Here is a 23,268-nt window from a genome sequence, read left to right on the forward strand (position 1 = left end):
CACTTTACCTATTTGAATAAAACATAAACAAGGACCTTCAAAATTCCAATATACATTCACACGTTAATAAACTTGTCAAGTTTAATGTACATAGATCTAGATTGATCACTATAAAATGTCTAATGATAAATTGTCACACCCTGCCTTCGAGCCTAGGCGTGTGACTCACAGTTGGTACTACTTTTGTCAATTTATCAAAGTTTGCAGCGGAAAATGTTAATTTAAAATATTTACTTTTATAAGATAGTAGGGAATTAAATACCCTTGTTTGTTTTACAAAATTACTTGTTTAAAAACAAGTTTTACATATGCATCATTACAAAATTAGCTGAGCCACCAGCTGCATTCTATGCCTAGTGATCTTCTATCTCCACTGGCATATTCACCACTACACATTACTCCTGGTTACCTGAAAACAATTTGAAAATACGTCAGCTATATGCTGGTGAATACGCTGATTCAATAAAACATTTTCATAATTCGTAATGACACAACACCAATAGTGTTCAACGACTCAGTGGGTCTCAATCCCATCTCATCGGAACAAAATATACGCATAAACCACATAATCGGACTTCACTCGCCCTAGAGACAGTCACTTGCCTCATGGTTAGTATATCTGTAGTGTGCCCACTACAGTACATATATGTAAGGATCCAGACACATGTGTATTTTAGCCTGAGTGTTTAGTACTACCTTGCATCAAAATGTTTTAGAGGATTTGAACCAATCCTCATGCAAATACTTTCATAACTCTTTACATATGGATAACAGTCCATAGTTTTCAAGAGTAAATATCTTCCAAAAAGATAATACATAGATGTATTCACATCATAAAACATTTCACACTATAAAAAGGTTGAACGTATTCACCTTTTGATATATCAATGTATCTCACTGACAAATGCCTGCTTTTTATCTCGGACCTATAGTACGAGAATAATATTTCATAAATAGCTAGATCTACAAATCTAGCTTTAGACCTTTAATCTATTTGCATACCCTTTACATTGATGTTCCTTTCTTTTAGAAAACACATATGTATGCTACGTTTCTTTATCATGAAGAAACGTATATATATCTAATTTCTTCTTTCATAAGAAATATATTTACACAATAGTAAAGAATAATATTTTATCCATAATCTTATCTTATGAAAGCTTATATTTCAATTACTTATCTGATCAAGGTATAGACTATATTCCTGACTAAGGTTTAACCCATATAAAATAATTTTAAAATAATAGCTTAAGAAGAACCCCTACCTTATGCGGGTATTTTATTTGCCTAAGCTTTGCATGGGCAGCACTTCTATTTCCTTATCACGTATTGAAGCTTAAACCGTCAGAACCTTGTTTCGAACTCGCTTAACACATCTACGGGTCGTTAAAACTCCAGTTCTTGCACGAATTACGAGAAATCGAGACCATGGAACCTCACACGAGTCGGGCACGTATCCCAAGGTTGTGTGTGTGAAAGTGAGGGTAAAAATGGGATGAGAATGCTTCAAACCCGTAGCCCCCTTTTATAGGCAAAGTTTTGACCACCATCGCGTAACGCGATGGGGTTTTCCCCCTGGCCATCGCATAGCGCGATACCCCTCTCCTCTTGGACCATCGCGTAGCGCGGCGCCCCTTTTTCTAAACTTCTAGGAAACACCATCGCGTAGCGCGATGATCAACATGTTTTACCCGTCGCGTAGCGGGTCTAGGAAATCAAAATTTTTATTTTCAGCCCCTGGACTTTGTTAACTTGTCACTTCTTAGTCTATTTTTCATAGTTCAAAAATACTAAAGCGGCCCTTATGCGGCTCGCGACGATGCGAGTGTGCAAAGTGCCAAGTGCGCCATCAAAACGCCACATTACGCCCATCGCCCGAGTCTGAGTCCGAGTCCAGGTCCGAGTCCCTGCGCGTCGGGTGCTTCGCACCCTCCGCTAAAACTAGTGAGAGTGATTAGCCACATAAGAACATTACCATGGAAAACTCCTTCCTTTTAAAGTACTTCTATTTCTTTCCCACTTTCCATGTGGGATGGAGTTTCCTTACTTATTTCCTTAACCTAAAAATGCTTTCTTTTCTTTCTCTCATTTCCTCCCATTACTTATCTCATAAATATTTTTGGTCCTTTATCTTTATAAACTTGTCAAATTGAACCTAAACTTTGTGAGTGTTACATAAATTTTAAAATCACATCAACTATGGCTTCTAAACTAAAATGTGTTAAAAAAATCAACAATGACCAATTAACAATGAAAACTATTTTACTAGACAATCCTAAAAGTTTACAAAAAAACAAATGATTATAGATTCATATTTTATTAAACGACAATCCTAAAAATTTAGAATATTTTATTAATTATTAATTTATAGTTTTCCTAGGACCAATATATTTACATTGGGATTTCAAAAAAAAATATTATTTTATTATTTTATCGATTGGGGTCCAATTTTATACCGGTCTCAAGTTAGGATCGGACAAATTATTAATTTTATCGAGATTATTAATTTATCAAATATTAAATTATAAAGGTTATTATGTATTTTAGAAGTGTGGAGAATCATCAGTTAAGGAGATGGAAAGGACAAACTCTTGAAAGAAACATAAAAGTGTTTTTGGGACATTTATGTCTAGGAGCACTCTCAGCTTATTCTCTATATTTTTGTGAGGGGTTTTGTAAATTATATGGTATGGTTATGAGTGGTTGTGAGTAAATGATTGAGAAAATGCTATATGGAAAAGTTAAATTTGGGGTTTTACAGTTCACAACATATAATTTTTTAATATTTTCTGAAAGTGGTTGTGAGTGAATGAGAGAGAAAAGATAATGATAAAGATATAAAAAACTATTATTTAATAGAACAGGAGAGAGAAAATACAATGGCTTTTAACGTAATTATGTATAATATATATAACAAAAACCCTAAAATCCTACGTGTCGTGATGTGGTCGCTCCCCCTTTTTATGAAAGCCACCAGATTTCTTAATTTTTAAATGGAGGTCTCTCATTGATTTAACCCAAATTCATGGGTATGGGTCTTACCAAAACCAGATAGCTCTAAAACAGGTTATAACATCTCATTAAATTAAAAATTAATCTTACCAATTATTTGATATGAAAATCCTATAAAATAGAGGTAAACTAAAATTTAATATCCAATTTAAAAAAAATATATATTATTTATAATTAATAAACAATTTTATAATAAAAAAAATAAGCTGGTCATGGGTCACCAAATCCAGATAGCTTTTAAACGGGTTATAACATATCATTTATTTATGAAATCTTTTCATCATCAAACCCCAAGTATATTATTAACTTTCTTACAATAAAGAAAATTAAAATCCAAAAAATAAATATTGAAAAACGAAAAATGTAAAAGAACCATTCTCTCAAGCCATCATATTGCTTTATTAGTAAATGAAGGATTCTCACGCATTTAACCCAAATTCACGGGTAAAGGTCTCACCAAACTCAGATAGCTCTTAAACGGGTTATAGCATCTCATTATATTAAAAATTAATCTAATCAAATATTTGATATGAAAATCCTATAAAATAGGGATATATAGTAAAAAATTAATATCCTATTTTATTTAAAATATATATATTATTTATAATTAATAGACAATTTTATAATAAAGAACGGGTAATGGGTATCACCAAACCCAGATAATTTTTAAACCGGATTATAACATATCATTTATTTGTGAAACCATTTCATCATCAAACCTCAAGTATATTAATTATTAACTTTCTTACAATAAATAAAATTAAAATCCAAATATACATATATAAATATTAAAAACGAATAATGTAAAACAACCTCCGTAATACGGGGGATAAAATCTAGTAATAATATATATATAAATGAAACCCCTAAAATCCTATGTGTCGCAATGTGGTCGCTCCCCCCTTTTATGGAAGCCACCAGATTACTTGATTTTTAAATGGAGGCCTCTCATTGATTTATCCCAAATTCATGGGTATGAGACTTACCAAAACCAGATAGCTCTTAAATGGGTGATAACATCTCATTAAATTAAAAATTAATCTTACCAATTATTTGATATGAAAATCCCATAAAATAAGGATATACTAAAATTTAATATCCAATTTAAAAAGAAAAAGATATTATTTATAATTAATAAACAATTTTATTGTAAAAAACATAAGCGGGTCATGGGTCACCAAATCCAGATAGCTTTTAAACGGGTTATAACATATCATTTATTTATGAAACCATTTCATCATCAAACCCTAAGTATATTATTAACTTTCTTACAATAAAGAAAATTAAAATCCAAAAAATAAATATTAAAAAACGAAAAATGTAAAACAACCATTCACTCAAGCTATCAGATTGCTTTATTTGTAAATGAAGGCTTTTCACACATTTGACCCAAATTCACGGGTAAAGGTCTTACCACACTCAGATAGCTCTTAAACGGGTTATAACATCTCATTATATTAAAAATTAATCTCATCAAATATTTGATATGAAAATCCTATAAAATAGGGATATACTAAAAATTAATATCCTATTTTATTTAAAAAAAAGATATTATTTATAATAAAGAAAATAAACGGGTAATTGGTATCACCAAACCCAGATAGCTTTTAAACCGGATTATAACATATCATTTATTTGTGAAACCATTTTATCATCAAACCTCAAGTATATTAATTATTAACTTTCTTACAATAAATAAAATTAAAATCCATATATATATATATATATATATGATCAGGATCATGTGAGAACTTTTTGAGAATTGAGAACTATGAAAACTATTTTGGACCACAAAAAAACCCAAAAATAAAAAAAATCATAAAACAAAAAAACATAAAAATAAAAAAAGTAAGAAAACCAAAGTTCTTATTTATCATCCTAGTTTCTAAAAAAAGCGTAAAAAAAAATTCTCGGTTTAGCTAAATTATACATATACATATATGTATAATATGTACATATATGTACACGCATGTTTTTTTCCTATACACATATGTATAATTTAAGGTAAATGATAATGTACATATGTGTATATTACATAACTAGAGATTAAATGAAAGTATACATATGTGTATAGGTATAATACGAATTAAAAAAAAAATCGGTTTTTTTATTATACATATATGTATAATATATACACACATGTTTTTTCCTATACATATATGTATAATTTAAGGTAAATAATAATGTACATATGTGTATATTACGTAACTAGAGATTAAATGAAAGTATACATATGTGTATAGGTATAATACGAAATAAAAAGAAAAAAAAATTGGTTTTTTTTAATGAAACCGGAATGAAATATAAGAATTTTGGTTTTTTTTACTTTTTTAAAATTTTCGGTTTTGTTTGTTTTATAATTTTTTTTAATATTTTTTAGAGGGTTTTTTTAGTGGTCCAAAATGGTTCTCAAAGTTCTCAATTTGCCAATGGTTCTCTTAGGATCCTTACCATATATATATATATATATATAGGGTAAGGTTAAAAAGAAAACCCACTTGAGTTGTGAAAACCCTATGTAACATCGTTTTTTTTATTACATATAATATATGTTGTAACATTTAATACGAAACATCGAAACATCAAAAAAAAATGTTTTGCTATTTTTTAACATTTTTTTACTAATTTTTATGTATGTTTTCAGGAGAGAGAAAAAGTTATATTTATATTTACATTTTTTATCACTTTAATTGTGGACCACAAGATTTAAACATTAATTAAAAACATGTGGTTGATAATGAGTTTCTAGAGTTTTGACAACTCAAATGGGTTTTCATTTTATACTTAGCCTATATATATATATATATATATATATAACGAATAACGTAAAACAAACCTCGTTATACGGGGGATAAAATCTAGTATGATATATATGAAATATATATTCATATATATGAATATATGCTCTAAATCCATAAATTCATTTGAAATTTAGGCTTTTAAGTTGTAACCGATATATGAAAGTAATGCTTTTTAATAGCAACTCATACACGTACGCTCTAATTGTACACCTATATTATATCTTTTTGACTCGAACCTATGAGTAAGCTTTATCCAACTTCACGAATACCCCATAAATGTTGTGTGACTTAACATGTGCAAACTTCTGTTATTGGAGGTGAGAGGAAGTAGGAGGTGGGAACCTATGCATTTACATGCATAGCAACATTCCAACCCAAGGTATTAACTGCCATAAATGGAAATGCATCAGATAAAAATAAAAATTGTTCTACAATAATTGCATGATGTGCATAATAAGACTTGTAGTATATAAAAAGTTGTTTTTTTTTTTCATCACTAACCTTACAACCTATTTATAACTTGTGTAAGTGATGATATCATATGACCGCATATTCATACATTTCCGTGAGTAACTCACATCAGCATACAAGTAAAACCCAAATAATGTATGACGTTAAACATGTCGAAAAAGAACAGGAAAAATATAAAATACTTTTCGAGTGAATTTCAAAAATCAACTATAAACATGTAACTTATATTTGTGAGATGGTCTTTAGTCTTTACGCTTTTTTGCTGCATGTTAATAAATTGTGTGAAACTTGGAATAGTGCTTTAGGTAATGGGATCATTTTTCACATTTTTGATACATAAGTGGTTTGATGACACATCTAGTTGTTGCAAGTATCCGAATTGCTTTATGCAACTGTTTTTGTAAATTGGACTTTGAAAATTTATTATTGCAAAACCACAATCCGTAAGTGTGAGACAGCCAATCAATGCAAAAGGCGAAACTCGATCCCCAATCTAGTGAGTCAAGGAATTTTGGTTCGACATTCATGCTCACAATTTGTGTAGTAAGATCCAAGGGAAGAAGCTTACAAAGCATCTCTACTCCTTACATATCATTTTAAAAAAAAATCATCAAACAATAGTAAGAGCATGAGGAAATCGAACGCCCAGACTAAAGCACAAAAACAATAAAAGCGTTGGCACAACTTAAAAACGAAAAACTTAACCACCAAGAAGATTTAGGATACAATCGACAGAAATGGATCAAAGGCCATAACTGTGAAAATGTTGTAGCTGAAAGAGTGACAACAATATCATTATGATATCATGATCTGTGATTGAGTAAATAAAAATGTCCTATGGTGAATATTTTAATGTCCGGTGTGCAACATGAGTAGATTGTAGAATCACCTCAGGCTTGACTTATAAAGAACTCTTTGATTCCATTCATTTTATATAGTGTTTATAATTTATACAAGGAGCAGTTAAACATACACCGTGTATTTTAAAAGCACTCTCTTACCGAGTATAGTAGAGAGATGATGTGACTAATATTAGTAGAAGAGAGGCTCATTCACTAACTCTCATATGGAGGAGTAAGTTTAGCATGAAATTTATCTGAGTGCTAAGAAATGAAACTATGAATGCCCAAATGTATAATAAATAAAAGTATCTTAACCATCATCAACACTCAATAGTTTACCAATAGTCACCACACGAACAAACGCCTCCCCAAACATGGTGAAACCGCTTTGCATCCCGAACAACTATCTCCCTTTCTTCAACCAGCGACACAAACTTCATAAACGTGTGACAATCGCCACACACCCGAAGATTCTTAGTCATACGAATCACCGTCCCTTTGGGTGTACTAATAAGCCCATATGCAATTGCAAGTTTCTCACTATGTGCATACAAATTTCCCAATTTAACCTCCTCATTCACATCATGCAACACAACATCTGTATCAGCAACATACCCTGAATCCTGCACTTTCTTCACCAAACTCATAAGTTTCTCATAAATCTCCTTAGACTCACAATGTGAGTAATCACCGCTACTAAACTTATGAACCTTGTTTTGCACTTCTACCCATGTAAAACCCGGAGTCTTTTTAAGGTTCTTGCTGGTCATTTGTGCACGAATCTTGGCCATGTTTTCCCACTTGCCAGCTTTTGCATAAATGTTGGCAAGCATGACATAATGACTAGGATTATGAGGCTGGATTTCAAGAAGAGATTCAGCTGCTTTTTGAGCCATTTCAACATGATTATACATTCTACACGCGTGAAGTAACGCAGACCATAAACCAACATCTTTCTCAACCGTCATGTTTTCAATCATATCAAATGCTTGATCTAGTTTTCCAGCTCGGCCTAGTAAGTCAACCATGCACGTGTAGTGCTTCACATCCGGTTTTATAAAGTACTTTTCCTGCATTAATGAAAAAATCTTGATCCCTTCTTGAACCAAACCTGAGTGACTACAAGCATATAGAAGTGACACAAACGTGACCTTATTTGGTTTTACTCGGTATTTTGACAATAAAGGAAACAAGTCGAGCGCCTTTTGACCTTCCCCGTGATACCCATAAGCTGCAATCATCGTGCTCCACGATATAACATTCTTCTCTCATTTTATCAAATATTTCATGGGCCGAATCGATGCTACCACATTTTGCATACATGTCAATCATGGCAGTCCCCAAAATCACATCAAGCGAGTGGTGTTGTTTCTGTACAAGATCATGAATCATTTTGGCTTTATTCATGGCACCTAATTTTGCACACGCGTTTACAACTGTCATCATGGAAATCTTATCGGGCACAATCCCGTGTTCTAGCATCTGATCAAACACAAGTAGTGATTCAGCAGGGTTTCCACACGCAGCATATGCACCGATCATCACAGTCCACGTTGTAAGGTCTTTTTCTTTCATCAAATTAAATAACTTTCTTGCATCATCTATGACACCGCATTTCGCATACATATCCACAAGTGCAGCACAAATAAAAGTATTCATCTGCAATCCAAATTTATAGACAATATGATGAATCAGTCTACCCGCTTTTAGATCCTGCGTGTCCCGACAAACTCGAGTAACACACGGCAAGGTGTAAGCATCGGGCTGTTGTCCGGACCTTAAATACTCCCTAAACATGTCAAAACAGTTTATATAACTACCAGCTTTAGCAAACCCACCAATCATAACACTCCAAGAAACCGGGTTTCTTTCTGGCATTTTATCAAACAGGTTGTGTGCATCATCCAAAGCGTTGTAACGTACATACATATACAAAAGCTTGTTTACTAAAGATGGGTCGTTGAGAAAACCGTTAACAGATAAATGGGCCTGTAGGGTTTTAATCTGTTGTACGTTTTTACAGTTAATTAGGGCGGAGAGGTATGATTTTGGGTCCGGATTTGATGTTTCTTGAATTTGGGGGTTTTGAATTGGGGTTTTCTGGTTATAAAATTGATGATTTGATTCGCCATTGTCTGGAATTGATAATGCGGATGCAACGGAGCAGAAATTTAGGGTTTCAAGAGATGAATTTACAGTGAACAATCTTCGGTTAATCAGTTTGAACATGGAGGCACACAGTTGAAAAATGAAAAAAAAAAATTGAGCAACAATATGTATCACAATTAAAAAATTAAACTTCTTTGTTTGTATTGTTATAATTTTATCGGATGTCCCAGAAGAGCTGTCTTTTTCTTAGTGGAGTCTTATTTGGATAAGTTCGATGGATAGCTGGGTAAAGGGACGAATCAGGGTTTTTATTCCGGGTTCGAATCCGACAGGGGAGCGATGGTTTATGGATTCCCTCCGGTTCCGCGCATCAGGAGGTACGGTCTCACGGCGGTCAAGAAGTCGACCTTGGACATAGTCCCGAAAGAGTAGATTTGCATGTGAGATTCTTTTTCGTTCAAAAAAGTGTAATATTTTTTAATATTAAATTAGAAATAAGTTTGCTTTTAACAATGTGACATTATTTAGAGCATGTTTGGGATTGAGTTTGAAAAATGCTTATTGGCTTATTAGTATTTTCAAAAGGCCAATAAATTAAAATGTGTTTGGTAATCACAAAAATATTTTTTATTTTAGTATTTTGAAAGGGTTAAAAAACAGTTTTCCAAAAGCCTCAAATCTTGGCTTTTCAAAATGGCTTTTTGAAAAAACCAATAAACATTTTTAAAGCTCAATCCCAAACATGCTCTAATCTTAGATTACACAGCCTTAGGATATAACAAGGCGTATGAGAACGTTATACGGGTCGTATGATTGTCTAACAGATTATTATAATCACTTTAGGCTTTTAGCTACGTTTTAAAGCCGAAATACACTTTTCAAACCTAGCAAACAAGTTTCAAGGCTATATGCAACGTTTATATTTGATCCTCTGGCTAGTTTCGCATTTTGTAATTAGCGTCATGACTATAGATGAAAACATTAAACGTTCATTCAACCTTTTTTTTATAATAGCTTTCACTGTATATAGCAAATAAGAAATATTTGTTTTAGTTAATAAATATTATTAACTAAACTGCTGCATAATTAGTCAGAAGTTTGTATGCTTATAAAGGTGAAATCTATTATAATGCAAAAAGAGGATGAATGGACCCTTACAAAGTGAAAACTATTATACATTGAAAGCTATTATAAAGTTGAAAGTTCACAGAATAGGCATTTTCATCCATAGTCATAATATATTTGAGATTGTTTGCAAGCCTCTAGCTATATTAGTTTGTAAGCCCCTACAACAATATTTGAGATTGTAACGTTCTAACTTTAGAGTGAAAACTGATCAATTTTGGTTTTGGTTAACAACCCATACGACCACAACATTTGCGATCATATAACCCTGAATTAGCATAGGAGCTGTGTCACACAGGATAAGCCATACAAAGCAATTTTAATCATACATGTCATGTGACCGAACCCTTATACAAGCTTTGTCTTACAAGGAAGTTTTTAGTCACACGGGTTGTTCAAGTGAACATAAATAAGATCTAGTGCACATGACTTGCATAAATAACCATCTCTACATCATTGGTGAATAACCGAAAATGGCACATTAAGTCCCAAGCAGGGACTATGTGAAATGGTTGATCAACCTGTTGTACTATCTCCTCGTGTTTGAAAATATACAAGATTCTGTTCAGTTGATTTCTGCAAGGGGTGATCGTGGGGTATGAGAAATCTTCGCATTCTTTACATCAAAAGCTTCCAAAGAATTACTTTCCCTAAATTCTTCCATTAGAGTCTCCATTGGAGTTGCCCGAAGCGACTCTATAGCCACCTTACTTGGAATATCAGTGTCACATCTTACAGGAGTATTCCCAGTTGGTTCATAATCCTGCAAACAAAAGTGCATTTCATTATCATCAAACTACAATTATCATATATTTCTGTGGGAAAATATGACTTGTCAACTTACCATATATTTCTGTTGGAAAGTATCATGAGCCTTCTGTTCTATTGCACCAGACTGTGTAGAGTGATCATTTTGTAAAGTTTCAAGAATCATGGCTTGTGCTTTTGTTGTTTCTAAAATTCCAGTAACAGCCGCAACCTCTTCTTGAGACGTACCTATATAGATAATCCATGCGTAAAACATTAGAAATAATGTCGTATTTATAACATATATGCAAAAGTAGCGTATAAGCATCCAACGCATACCTTCAATGTGTTTGATAATTTCCTCCGTATGCTTTAACACACCTTCTTCAGCAGTTTTTCTTGCAGAAGTGATCTCGGTATCATGATTCTCGTTGCTCTCAGAAGCAGATCTACATAAAACATTCATAAGTTTGCATTGCGTTTTAACTAACAACAAATAAGAAATGCAGATAACTTGCCTAACAAGTTCCTCAATAGCAGAAACATGTTTGTTACCCATGTCGGTCACGGATTCATGAGTCATTTTGGAATGATTTAATGCCATGTCAGTAGTGTCAACACTGGATGTGAAAGTTCAATAAACCATCAACAAGATAATCTCATTTAATTAATTAAAAAACAGAACTAAATAGGATTTCTTAATTACCATTTTTGTAGCAGTAATTCAATCCGACAGTGTTTAGCAGCAGAAAACTCAGCACTGTCTTTTGCATTATTTTCTGCCTGTAAAGAATATTCCTGCCATTTTCTTTTGGCATCTGTTGTAATATTCTCAATTGAAGAAACGTGTCCATCTAACATTGTCTTACTTGCAGAGCAAGTTTCTCTTATACCAGCTAAACGTGCATCCACCATTTCTTGTTGCCTACTTAAATGACTCGAGACTAAACTTGTGACATCAGCAATAAGCTTCTCTGCATCAAATCTGGATTGCTCCTGAATGAATTTATTATTAAAAGTTTAGAAATACTAGTTTTGATATATTTGTTATAATTAAAAGTAATTGAATAGACCTCGTATGCCTTCTTGAATTCATCAATATTCTTTGTTTGTGTCTCATCAACTTGATTAGCATGATTTCCTATCTCTTTGGATTCTTCCATTAGCTTATCAAAGACAGCATTAATGAACTCGGATATATTTGTTGTATGATGGATGCTATCATTAAATCTCTGTAAATAAATACATACTCAAAATTCCAGTTAACATAAGACCAAAATTAAAGATCTCAAATTTCATATATGTTTTCATGTAAACAAAAGTAAAAACAAACCTTTTGAAGCTCTCTAGCAAACACTGCAATCTCTCCTTGCTGAGCTGATAAAGTGCCATGAAGCTCATCAAATATAGAATGTCCTTTTGCAGCTTCTTCAGCCAGTAGCTAATATAAAAGGTATATTTAAATTAAATAATGATTAATATTAGAAACAGGTTTTATGGATGCTACTGATTATATGAACTTACTTTTTCAACACACTGAGCATTAAAAGAAGCCTTGGCTGAGATATCCTCTAAACTTCCATTAGCACCGGCTTTATGCAAATGCACAACATTTTCCATTTCTTCAATATGAGAAATAAATAAATTTCTTGATGCAGAGACTTTTTCCTTTAAATCAGTGAAAGCCTGTACCATATAATTATATAAACAATCAACTATCTTTAACTTGTAGACATGTTATATATGTGAATGTGATGACAGAAATCAAGCAGTACCTTATCATTAATGTTGATAAACGTGTCGCAGAACTTCTCAATGCACTGAAGTTGTGCATTTTGCTGAGATACAGACACAGCCACCATGTTGCAAAGTGATCCGACGTCTTGTGCCAGCTCAGATTCAAACTTATTCACAACTGATCTGTTTCCAGCATTCAGTTTATCCTCCCTAGCTGCATAAAATTGAAAAGATAATATATGTAATGAATACAGCATTCATGTATATATATGTATATTAGAGTGAATAAAGAATGCATACCAATTTTCATAAACAATGATGCATTGTCCTGAATGGATTTCTCTAAGTCAGACCGGAGAACACATGCTTGATGTGCCAACGCATTCTCTGTATACAATATTTAACCGTACGTAAAAGATTAAAAAAGGTAATAAAAACAAACACACGAATAGAAATATTATTACCTGCTTTTTTCTGTTTTTGTATGATAAAATCGCGTTCCTTCAGAGCAAACTGACATGTCCTCAATGTTTCCTCGGTATTAGCCAACACCTTATTGGTTTGGTTCAAATTGTTCTACATAAATATAAATTAAAAAATAAAAGTCAACAAGAAGTCAAGCACTATAGAAAGAACCACAACAAAGCAAGCGTTTCAAAATTTTTGGTTTACCTGTGTAGACTCAAGTTTGCAGCTCAAATCAGAACACTCTTCTACCCGGGCGTTAAACTGAGTTTGCAAGTCCTCGAATTGCTGTGTATGTCAAAAAAGAAGTTAAAAAAATAGCAGAAACAAGTGAACTACATTAGCGGTTAACCAATTTAAACAAACCTTTTGTTGGTTTTCTATCTTGATACCCATTTGTTCAATTTGATCTGCCATTGCCTAAACAAAAAGCAATATCATAGGAGTATGTAAAATAAAAAACAATAATGCTAGTAGTTATCTGAACTAGAAAATAAAAGTAAACACAGAAAGACAACATAATAAAAGTGCTATGATGAAATATTCATTTGATAGTAAACACTGACTATTTATTATATATCAAAACGATAATGTGAAAGTCCACAAGTTTTGATACCTTTCGTTCCATTTCCTCTTGGTAATATCGTTCTTTTGGCAGATAAACACCACTTTTCTCACGTGAAGCATAAACCTCTGGGAACAAAAAATTATCAGAAGAAACAATAACACATTAGTTGTTCCAAATTAAGTCATGTTTAGAATTTTACAAGATCTTATCACACAATGAGAATTTTACCAGCTTTGAGTCTTTCAATTTCACCATAAAGATCCTTGATCAGAGTTGTTTTCATCATCTTCTGATTAACCTACACATATATATAAAAAAAATTCATATATAAATGGAGATAAGAAAACAGATATTTTGGCTGTGTTTTACCTCTGGCTTGTTCTTAATATTTTTTGCCCTGTGAGCATAATCTAATGTGCTCAAAGTCTCTTCAAGACAATGAACTGCAGGTGACACAGTGGCAATGATACATGTTTTAGTCCTTCCACCCAATGAGTCACGAAGTAGACGAGTCAATTTACTATCTCTGAAATTTAAATAAAAGAACAGAAATTTAACATATAAAAAGTACATGTAAAACAAGAAAAACAGGAAGAAAGGGAAATCAAAACAAGATTTATAAAACAATCCAAACCTATAAGGGACATGTCCCAGATGCTCAACTAAAGCATTTATTACTCGTCCCAAAGTAAGTAAACTTTTATTTATTTCTCCAGCTTCTCTAGCACGACCCTAAAGATGATAAAAGTTACATAGTGAAAAACTATTTTCTGTAGCTTGAAAAAAATATTTAATCAAGACTAGTTATAATATTACCTCTCTTGCACCAGAACGAGATATGTTTTCTGAACCAGCTAAATCCACTAGATTTAGTTTCCCACATTTAATGAGTTCTTCACCTTCTGGAGTCGACTCCTTTATGTGTATGGTAATGGAAAAAAGCGAGTGTGACCGACTGAAATAAAAATAATATAAAACATTAAGTTAACAAGAAATCCTAAACTACAAATAACTAGCAGAAAAACAATAACCTTGATTGTTTATTTAACAAAGTCTCTGCAGTTCGACGTTTAGCAGACCCTCTCTCAAGCAACGTAAATATTTCACTAGCACTCGTTACAATCTCCTCTTCTAAACCTCTAACAAGAACTCCACCTTTACCATCTTCCATCAAAGGCAAGAGCTTTTTCTGTTTATCCTCAACACCAATCTTTGATATCTCTTCAGGAGCAAGTAAATCAGTGATCTCTTCATTGTACAGCTCTAAAAACGTCACCTTAACACTATACTCTGCATTTTGACCCTCCAATGTGTCAAAAATTTGTTTCACCGATCTCGGTATCACACCTGCTTCTAACGGCAGCTCACCATTCGGCCCACTCTGAGAATAAAGGGGCCAATAAACTTACTTATGCTGTATTACTATTAACAATTAAAACAAATGATTTAATACAAATAAACGATAATAGATTAATACCTTGGCCCTCTTACACTCCCCTTCCATTGTGTATGTTTTTCCCGTTCCCGTCTGCCCGTAAGCAAAAATGGTGCAGTTGAATCCTTCCAGGACTTCATTTACAATCGGGATCACTGCTTGTTCATATAAATCCTTTTGCTGAGCTGAAGGACCAAAAACCTGTAATATTTTTTTTCCAAAAAATAAAAATAATATTATATTATTATGTCAATATTAACATCCCAACCCCCAAATTAAAAACCCTAGCAATTTGGCAGATTCAATAAAACCCTAATTAGAATGCAACTGCTGATGCATGTTATTATTGTGTACCTTATCAAAAGTAAAAACCCTATCAATCTGCTTGCCAGCAATGCTCTGAGAAACAGCAACCTCTCTCTGAAACTCGTTACACGTGACCACCTGAGGCGCATTGTTCTTCAGCTCATCGTTACTGAACGGCCTAACAATCAAAGAAAACAGAGCATGCATCAATTAGTAGCAGCAGATCTTCCTTTTAGCTGTAATAAAATAATAGATTGAAAAGAAAATACCTGCATCGCAGAAGCACCTGGACATTGACGCCTTTTTCGTGACGATTGGACATATTGTGTGTGTGAAAGAGTGAGTGAGTGAGTTTGATCGAATGCTTTGAGTTGAGATGATGAAAATGGAATGTTTGGCTGGCAGCGGGATGTGTTTTAAGTTTTTTAAATTTTCAAGTGCTTCTCATCTGACCGTTCGTTAGATGTTTCATCTGACGGTTTTAGTGAACTAGTAAGTAAACTGGTTGCTTACTTGATTTCATAGTTTCAAGAACCCAATAATTAGTTTCAAGCTAGCCCAATAAGAATAAAGCCCCAACTTACATTTCATGGCTACGAGTAGAGCTGTACAAAACCCATTTTTTTCCCAAACTCTACCGGTTTGGGTTTTTCATGGTTAAAATCGGTTTGACACAAACCGGTTTCAGCATAGAACAAGTCGAACTGATCTAAACCGGTTCGGTTTAGAGCCGATTTAACCGGTTTTAAGCAAAAACAACCGGTTTGATTGTGAAAAGGCCGAACCGCTTGTTGGTATATGTGAACCGACAAGGCAGTTCGGTTCGGTTTGGTCACCGGTTTGATTGTAGATGTGAACCGGTCTAGTTGGGTTTCCGGTTAAACGATTCCGGACCGGTTTTTTTACACCTCTACTACAAAGTACAAGCTGTAAAAGGTGGTTTTTTACAAACTACAAATTCATTAAACACGAGACACGGCAAGAAACAATAATTTAAAAAGAGAAACTACATTAGTCTTTTAGAAGCAACGATTTAAATTTTAAACGAATATTAATTTTTTTTCAAAGAAAGCTCAAAAATTTAGTAAACTACGCCACTTTAAAGATAGAGTAAAGTTTTGTTAGAGAAGATAGCTTTCTTCCTCTTCCTCGCCTTCCAGATATACCAACAAACAATCGTAACATTGTATTGTAAAATTTACGCCTAAGTTATATTTTATCTTCATTCATTATTTAACTAGGTTAGAACCCGTGTATTACACGGGCTGTAAACTAAGAATTATAGATAATAATGAAGAATTATGTGAAAAAAAAATATCATTTATACTTGTGTTAATGCAAAAAGTGCAAATTAAAGTAGCTCATGTTAATGATATAAATACATAATCATCGCATAGGTGAAACTTTTTGCCAATAACATCTGCAGAAACTATGCGTTATTTAAACTTTTTAATTTCACTTGTCACTTTTGCGCGCTTAGCAGGTTGAGAGACATCTAGCCCTCCTAACTTGCTGGAACCTTCTTTAGATGGAGTCCTAAACTTGTTGATTCTTGATTTCCACTGCTTTTCAAACATCAACCGAATATATTTTCCTTTCTCCTCTCAGTTCTAGGTTCCTTTGAATCTGCATAAAAATAGTTTAATTTATATTTTTTCTTGAAATTTGAACAATATCACATCCCAAAAAAATCATGATGACAAATATATGAATTTTTATATTTATAGTATCCGAAACCTTTGTGATAAGCCATCATATTAAAAAAATGTGTTATAAGTTTAAATTTTTACGAACTTCTGGAATTGACATTAATATCAAAGTCATAAAGTATTTCATTTGACCTTAATATAGTCAAACTGTTCACATCAATCTTGTCCATATAAAAACTTGTTAAATTTTTTTTCTTTGATTCATAACATCCAAAACCATTGTAAGTAATAAACAATCCTATCAAAAAACTCATGTTACTTAGAACCCACTCTGAACTGAACTTATATAGACCTTTCAATCGAACTGCACATTTTGCATACTAAGTAGAATCAGCATAGAACCCACATGCTTATCAAGAAAGTTCTGATCACATAAACTTACTTTGCTCTCGTGTTCATAATAAGCCCACTGATAGTTGGACTTTTCCAATCAAAACCAATGCGTCATATAGTCATCAAGTCTTGAATGCACTGTAATAGAAAGGATATTCATTTTAACTACTATTAAAATCTAAGAGTAGTAACTAAAATAACTCATTTAACAAAATATTACATTAGATGAAATGTCCTTTTGGTAATCATACCATGGATGTTTAGCCTGACCGATGTCACTTTAGCCAGAATTTTTTTAGACTTATTTGCAAGAAAAGCAATCCTAAATAAATGAAAAAAATACTTGTCTTTTCTTTCAGCATTTGTTGTTGCTTCTAAACTACTTCAAGTAGTTTCTTTGAGAGTATATTTAATGTCAATCTCTTTTCCAAAAACAAAATAGAAAGAAATAGCTTCTTTGTAAGTAAAGTAGGTTTGCCCAAACCTGGTTTATGGATACCAATAATATTTCATGAAGGTAAAACCATAAAACTAACTTGTTTTGCACTTGCTACTAATACAAAGTTGTATGCTATTATTACGATCAAAAGCAGAACAATAAGCATCCTATGAAACCAGAAATGTATACTTGTCTCTTGTGAAATAATAAACATGAATTATACGATCATGTGGATCAAGGTCCTTTTCCTCTTATGAGATATGTAATAAAACCAAAAATGTTGAGATAAATCCAATTATGAATTGTATAAGCATTTAAAAATACCTCCTCAGCACGTAACGTCCGGTACCGATCATTAATGCTCTCAACATTTCGTTCAGAGGAAAAATCTGCATATACAGATTATTTCAGAAGCAAATTAAAGTTATCTCAACAGGGTAAAAATATATATACCAAGTCAGCAAACTTAAAAATACCTTGTAAATGTTGTGTAACAATTAACAAACTTCACGTAATCGAAAATCTGCATCTTTATAAGATAACTCAACCTGTTTCACATACTATAAACTAAGGTTCATTAATTCAGGCAATATATCGAACACGTGGCGTGCAACCTTAGAAACAAACATGAAAATTGAAATCTTACCTTGTAAAATAGCCACTTAAAAATGCAATTCTTCCACTGTATAGTCACGCCTACATGAGCCAAAATAATCAGTAAGAATATTTAATTAACATCAGCAGATTATGGTTTTCATCAATCTTACTATCAATGGTCGAATATAACAATAAACATATTCTAAAATCGATCGAACGAAGGTTTATGCCATATAAATTGACAAAATTTAAGATTTAAGGTATGATTATCGAAGCAGAGATTCGTAGATTAGATGAAAGAATATACATACCTCATTGATTGAAAATGATGATGTCGGAATTGAAAGAAATAGAACTACCAAAGGATTAATTGTAAATTAGGATTTAGAGTGAGACATCAATTATAGAAAGAACCGGATGGAAGGAAGAAGTCGGTGGAGGAGGTAGGCGATTTAGGGTTTTTCACTTTTGTGTTGGGTTATAACCAAACTGGACCTGTGAAATTTTTTGTTTAAAATCAAATAAAATTGAATTTTGAAATGCCATGTAGATAAATAGAGAAATGTTGACATGTGGCATTTTAAAGCATTCTCATGAAAATCCACTCTTTTATTAGATAGACAGGGAGATTAGGTAAGTGCAATTAATAATTCGTTTATTCTCATTTCTTTGTATTCATGTGAACGTTATTATAAACTCCTACAAAAAGATGGAGTTTACGGAATATTTTTCTTTTTCGAGTTAGTTCTTTAATGCAAATAATACGGCATGCAAAGTGTAAGGTGGTGGTGTTCATTGTTTCAAAATGAAGTTGGTGAGTTTAAATCCTTACATCTTCAATGTTAGAGGTAAGGGTGTTCTTCGGATTCGTTTTTCGGGTTTTTCGGGTCTGGCTCTTCGGGTTTCAAAGTTTTAAATATTGACCTGAAACCCAACCCAAATCTTTCATGGGTTTCTCGGGTTCGGGTTTTTTCGGGCTGGGTTAATCAAGTTTCGAGTATCCTATAAAACAAAAGAATTTAAAAAACTGCAATGCTAAAATAAAAATAATATATATTCTTCTTTGCTTATAATGCAAATAATCGAATAAAATGATTCAAAAGAAGAGTAAAACTAACTCGAACCATAATGGTATTCAATCGAGCGTGATTTGGTTGTTCGATTACGGTTGCTGTTAGTAATAAACTAGAAAACATAAATTAGCAATAAACAATCGATCCATAATAGTCAGAATGACAACAGTCGATTAGATTCTAATAAATTTAGTGGCTAAGGCTTCTATTATCCCTAAAAATATATTTAATTTCAAACTAAAAGTTTATTCGGTTTTTTCGGGTTGACCCGAAACTTATAAATCAAACTCAATAACCAACACGAATTACTTCGGTTCGGGTTAGTCTTTTCTCGGGTTTAGGTTCTTCGGGTCAGGTTAGTTCGGGTTCAGACACAAGTTTTTTTCAGTTGGGTTTCGGGTAAAAGTAACAGCCCTAGTTAAAGGGATTTTAGGTAGATATATAGAGAAGGCATGATTCTATGTGCTTTGTTGGTGCATGAGAATTCAAATTCTAATGATTAATTCTGAATGACAACATGACTCATGCTTCAAATGTTGAGGGGGGGGGATCTTATCTTACTAATCTAGTATTTCACTTCCTATTTTTCATATGGTATTATTTTAAGGCCTCTACATAGTATGCCACATAAATGCCATGTGGACTATTTCCTAATTGGGATTATCATTTATACTGCATTCTCGGGTTTAAAATAAAAGGAAAAGAAATGATAAGATTGGATATGAAAAGAAATGAAAAGAAATTATATATTTAAAAGACATTCTCGAGTTAAAATAAAAGATGAAAAAAGAAAGTATTAATTACATTCTTGAGTTGGATAGAAAAGAAAAGATAGGAAAAAAATTATAACTTCACAATAATGTCTTTATTATTGAGTTAGATAGGAATGAAAAGGTAGGGTAAATTAGTAATATTGTCATGACTATAAACTTTCCTTCCGAATCCGGCCATATTTGGCTGGAAAGTTTTAGAGGAAAAAAACACTAACTTTTCTTTTCATTCTCTTTCTTTTCTTTTAATGAAAAAACTCAAGAATGAAAAAAGAAAAGTTTTCTTATCTTTTTCTTTCCAAACCTTTAAATAAAAAACTCAAGAATACAGTGTTAAGGACTTTCATAAAATCATGGACCCGTATACTATTCTTTTAACCCGTGACCCGTATTGTAGGTTTACACAATTACTAGATTTTTATTCAAGTATTACCAAAATTATATTTCATGACAATTCCTTTTATAAAACCCTAGTATCCTATTACATTTTTTCATCTTCTTATTCTTCCTGTCATCATTGTCCACTTCCTCTGTAAATATTTCGAAGGTATTTCGTTTTAAGTGTAGTAAGATTCTGTTTATTGATTGTATATTTTTATATATAAAGATTTGTTTTTCTGCATGAAGTTATTGATCCGGTATATGTTAATGTTTAAGAATTTGTTATTTACTTTCAATCAATTTCTTTTTTTATACAGTAAATATTATTTTTTTATTAGATTAATAACTTAATAACTAACATTTTTGTCATTCTACAATGGCGCACTTGAAATTATTTCTTGGAGATGATAACATCTTTCTACGTGATTAGTGAAGATTCAAAAGTCTCATTTCTGGTATGTAATAAAAACATATATTTTTTGTAGTACATACTATAGATTTTAAAGTTTTAGTAGATGCTTGTTAGACTGAACATAGTGGTGAAATGGAGGCGCTAACAATGCTAACGTGGCAGCCAAGATTGTGTTAACCACCACTAAAGCACTTCCTTTTTTGGCGCTACTTTCATTCTACGCCATAGCCTTAACGGGCTCTAATTGGTGAGGACATTTAATGCATGTTCCATATTTACATAATTCACTCTTTAATTGGTGGCTTCCTATATATTTATTTTATATAATTTCTCATATTTCATTCCAGGATTCTCTTCAACTTTATAGAAAATGAATCAAGGACCCAACGGGTTATTTTCTGAGAGGAGGATGAGACAGTGATAATCGAAGTTTTTTGAGTTAGGGTAAAACTTTTAGTCGAGCACGACCAAACATTTATAATTGGTTAACAAATAATCTATCAAAAGAAAGCGGACATTTAGGGGATAGTAATTGCAGTTAGTTAAAACCACTACACTTGATTTGGTAAAGGATTTAGTGAATTTATGTTTGTCTATATGGCGTCTACATGTCATTATATTAGGTAATTTTAAAATAGTTCCTTGAAATTAATTCTGCTAAGTTTAAAGTTTTTCTCAAAGAGTGGAAATTGAGCATCACAAAGGGGCGTTTACAGTTAAATTAAAAATATATGCGAAAAGTGTTTGTTTTGCAAATGGATTTGCTGAACTAATGGTTGATTTGAATGTTCGTCCAAATCAAAAGATTATATTTGTTTTAAGTGAATATGAAATATATTTGTTTCAAGTGAATATGAAAAGATATGGTCAATTAGAACTCCATCCAAGAAGATAAGTGCAACTGGTTAGCTGTAGGCTTTTTGTATTATACAATAATCTTGAAATGAAGCAAAATTGAAAATTTTCAATCTTCATATTCTTAACTTTATTTCAATTATCAACCCTAAATAATTTTCCAAATCAATTTAGGGTTTGTACACCCTTTATTTATTTTAAATTTTCTAGATTTAGTTTTTTTCATTATTTATTTTACAATCAATCCACTTTCGTTTATATGTAATATGTACTTTATGTTTGTTTTGCACTTATATCATTGTCTATAATACTAAAATTTTATGTTTTTGTCACAGTAGTTGTTTGAAAGTATTTAAATATGAGTAATTCTTTCAACCTCAATAAAAGTCAAAAATTTAAATTCCAAACCTGTAATTAATTTAAGAATTATAGTTTAAGATTTTCTTGTTTGTGTTTAAGTTATTTAAGTTATGTATTCATCAAAATTAAAAAATAATAATCGTTTTGATTTTTCAGCCTTAGTAAATTTCAAAATTTTAAATTCCACACCTATAATTAAGGTAACTATTTCATTAGTTATTTTTTTATTAAAACATAATTATGATACGTATTTTTACATTTTAAAGTCAACCAATGTTATACTTTCAAATTTCAAACCTATAAATAATGTCAGAATTACAGTTTAAGATTCCTTTATTCATGTTTAAGTTATTTATGTGTACATAAAAGTTAAAAAAAAAAAATAGTACTCGTTATTGATTTTTTAGCCTTATTTACTTTAATATTATAAAAAATTAAAGATTCCGTAATTATGCATAAAATTAAGTTATTCTTCTAATCAAATATATTTCTAAAAATATTTCACGTGTTCATATATTGAATTACTATAATTAAAACCGGGTTGTTTTAAATACTTAAATAATTTGAATTCAATATGTATGGTATTTTGTTTCATCTCAATCGTTACTTAGTTTAATGTTGTTTTTCTACCTATATGATTTAATGTTAGTTTTGTTAAAAAAAATTAATTTTTTGTTCAATTAAATGTTACATACATATTTTAATATTAACATATACAATT

The 23,268-nt window shown here is 31.8% G+C and overlaps 1 protein-coding gene and 1 pseudogene across 1 annotated transcript; both read right to left on the bottom strand.

Moving 5' to 3' along the window:
- Positions 1–7,390: 7,390 nt before the first annotated feature.
- LOC143567356 (pentatricopeptide repeat-containing protein At2g01510, mitochondrial pseudogene) lies at positions 7,391–9,355 on the bottom strand (annotated as a pseudogene).
- A 1,330-nt stretch (positions 9,356–10,685) lies between these two features.
- On the bottom strand, positions 10,686–15,940 carry LOC143567357 (kinesin-like protein KIN-5C). The gene is made up of 21 exons (XM_077053800.1): positions 15,888–15,940; positions 15,667–15,796; positions 15,355–15,513; positions 14,909–15,258; positions 14,694–14,832; positions 14,512–14,609; positions 14,247–14,403; positions 14,106–14,175; positions 13,926–14,002; positions 13,676–13,729; positions 13,517–13,597; positions 13,309–13,420; positions 13,145–13,231; positions 12,883–13,058; positions 12,632–12,793; positions 12,441–12,548; positions 12,181–12,339; positions 11,814–12,103; positions 11,447–11,727; positions 11,205–11,356; positions 10,686–11,123 (listed from the first exon to the last, which is right to left on the bottom strand). Exons 1-21 carry the CDS (start codon positions 15,938–15,940, stop codon positions 10,926–10,928), a joined length of 3,093 nt encoding a protein of 1,030 aa, XP_076909915.1. The 3' UTR covers positions 10,686–10,925.
- Positions 15,941–23,268: the final 7,328 nt, after the last annotated feature.

This window comes from Bidens hawaiensis, unplaced genomic scaffold, assembly GCF_021521415.1.
Source record: "Bidens hawaiensis isolate Kalapana, Puna unplaced genomic scaffold, B.hawaiensis_p1.1 tig00023393_1, whole genome shotgun sequence".
NCBI classification, from domain to species: domain Eukaryota; kingdom Viridiplantae; phylum Streptophyta; class Magnoliopsida; order Asterales; family Asteraceae; genus Bidens; species Bidens hawaiensis.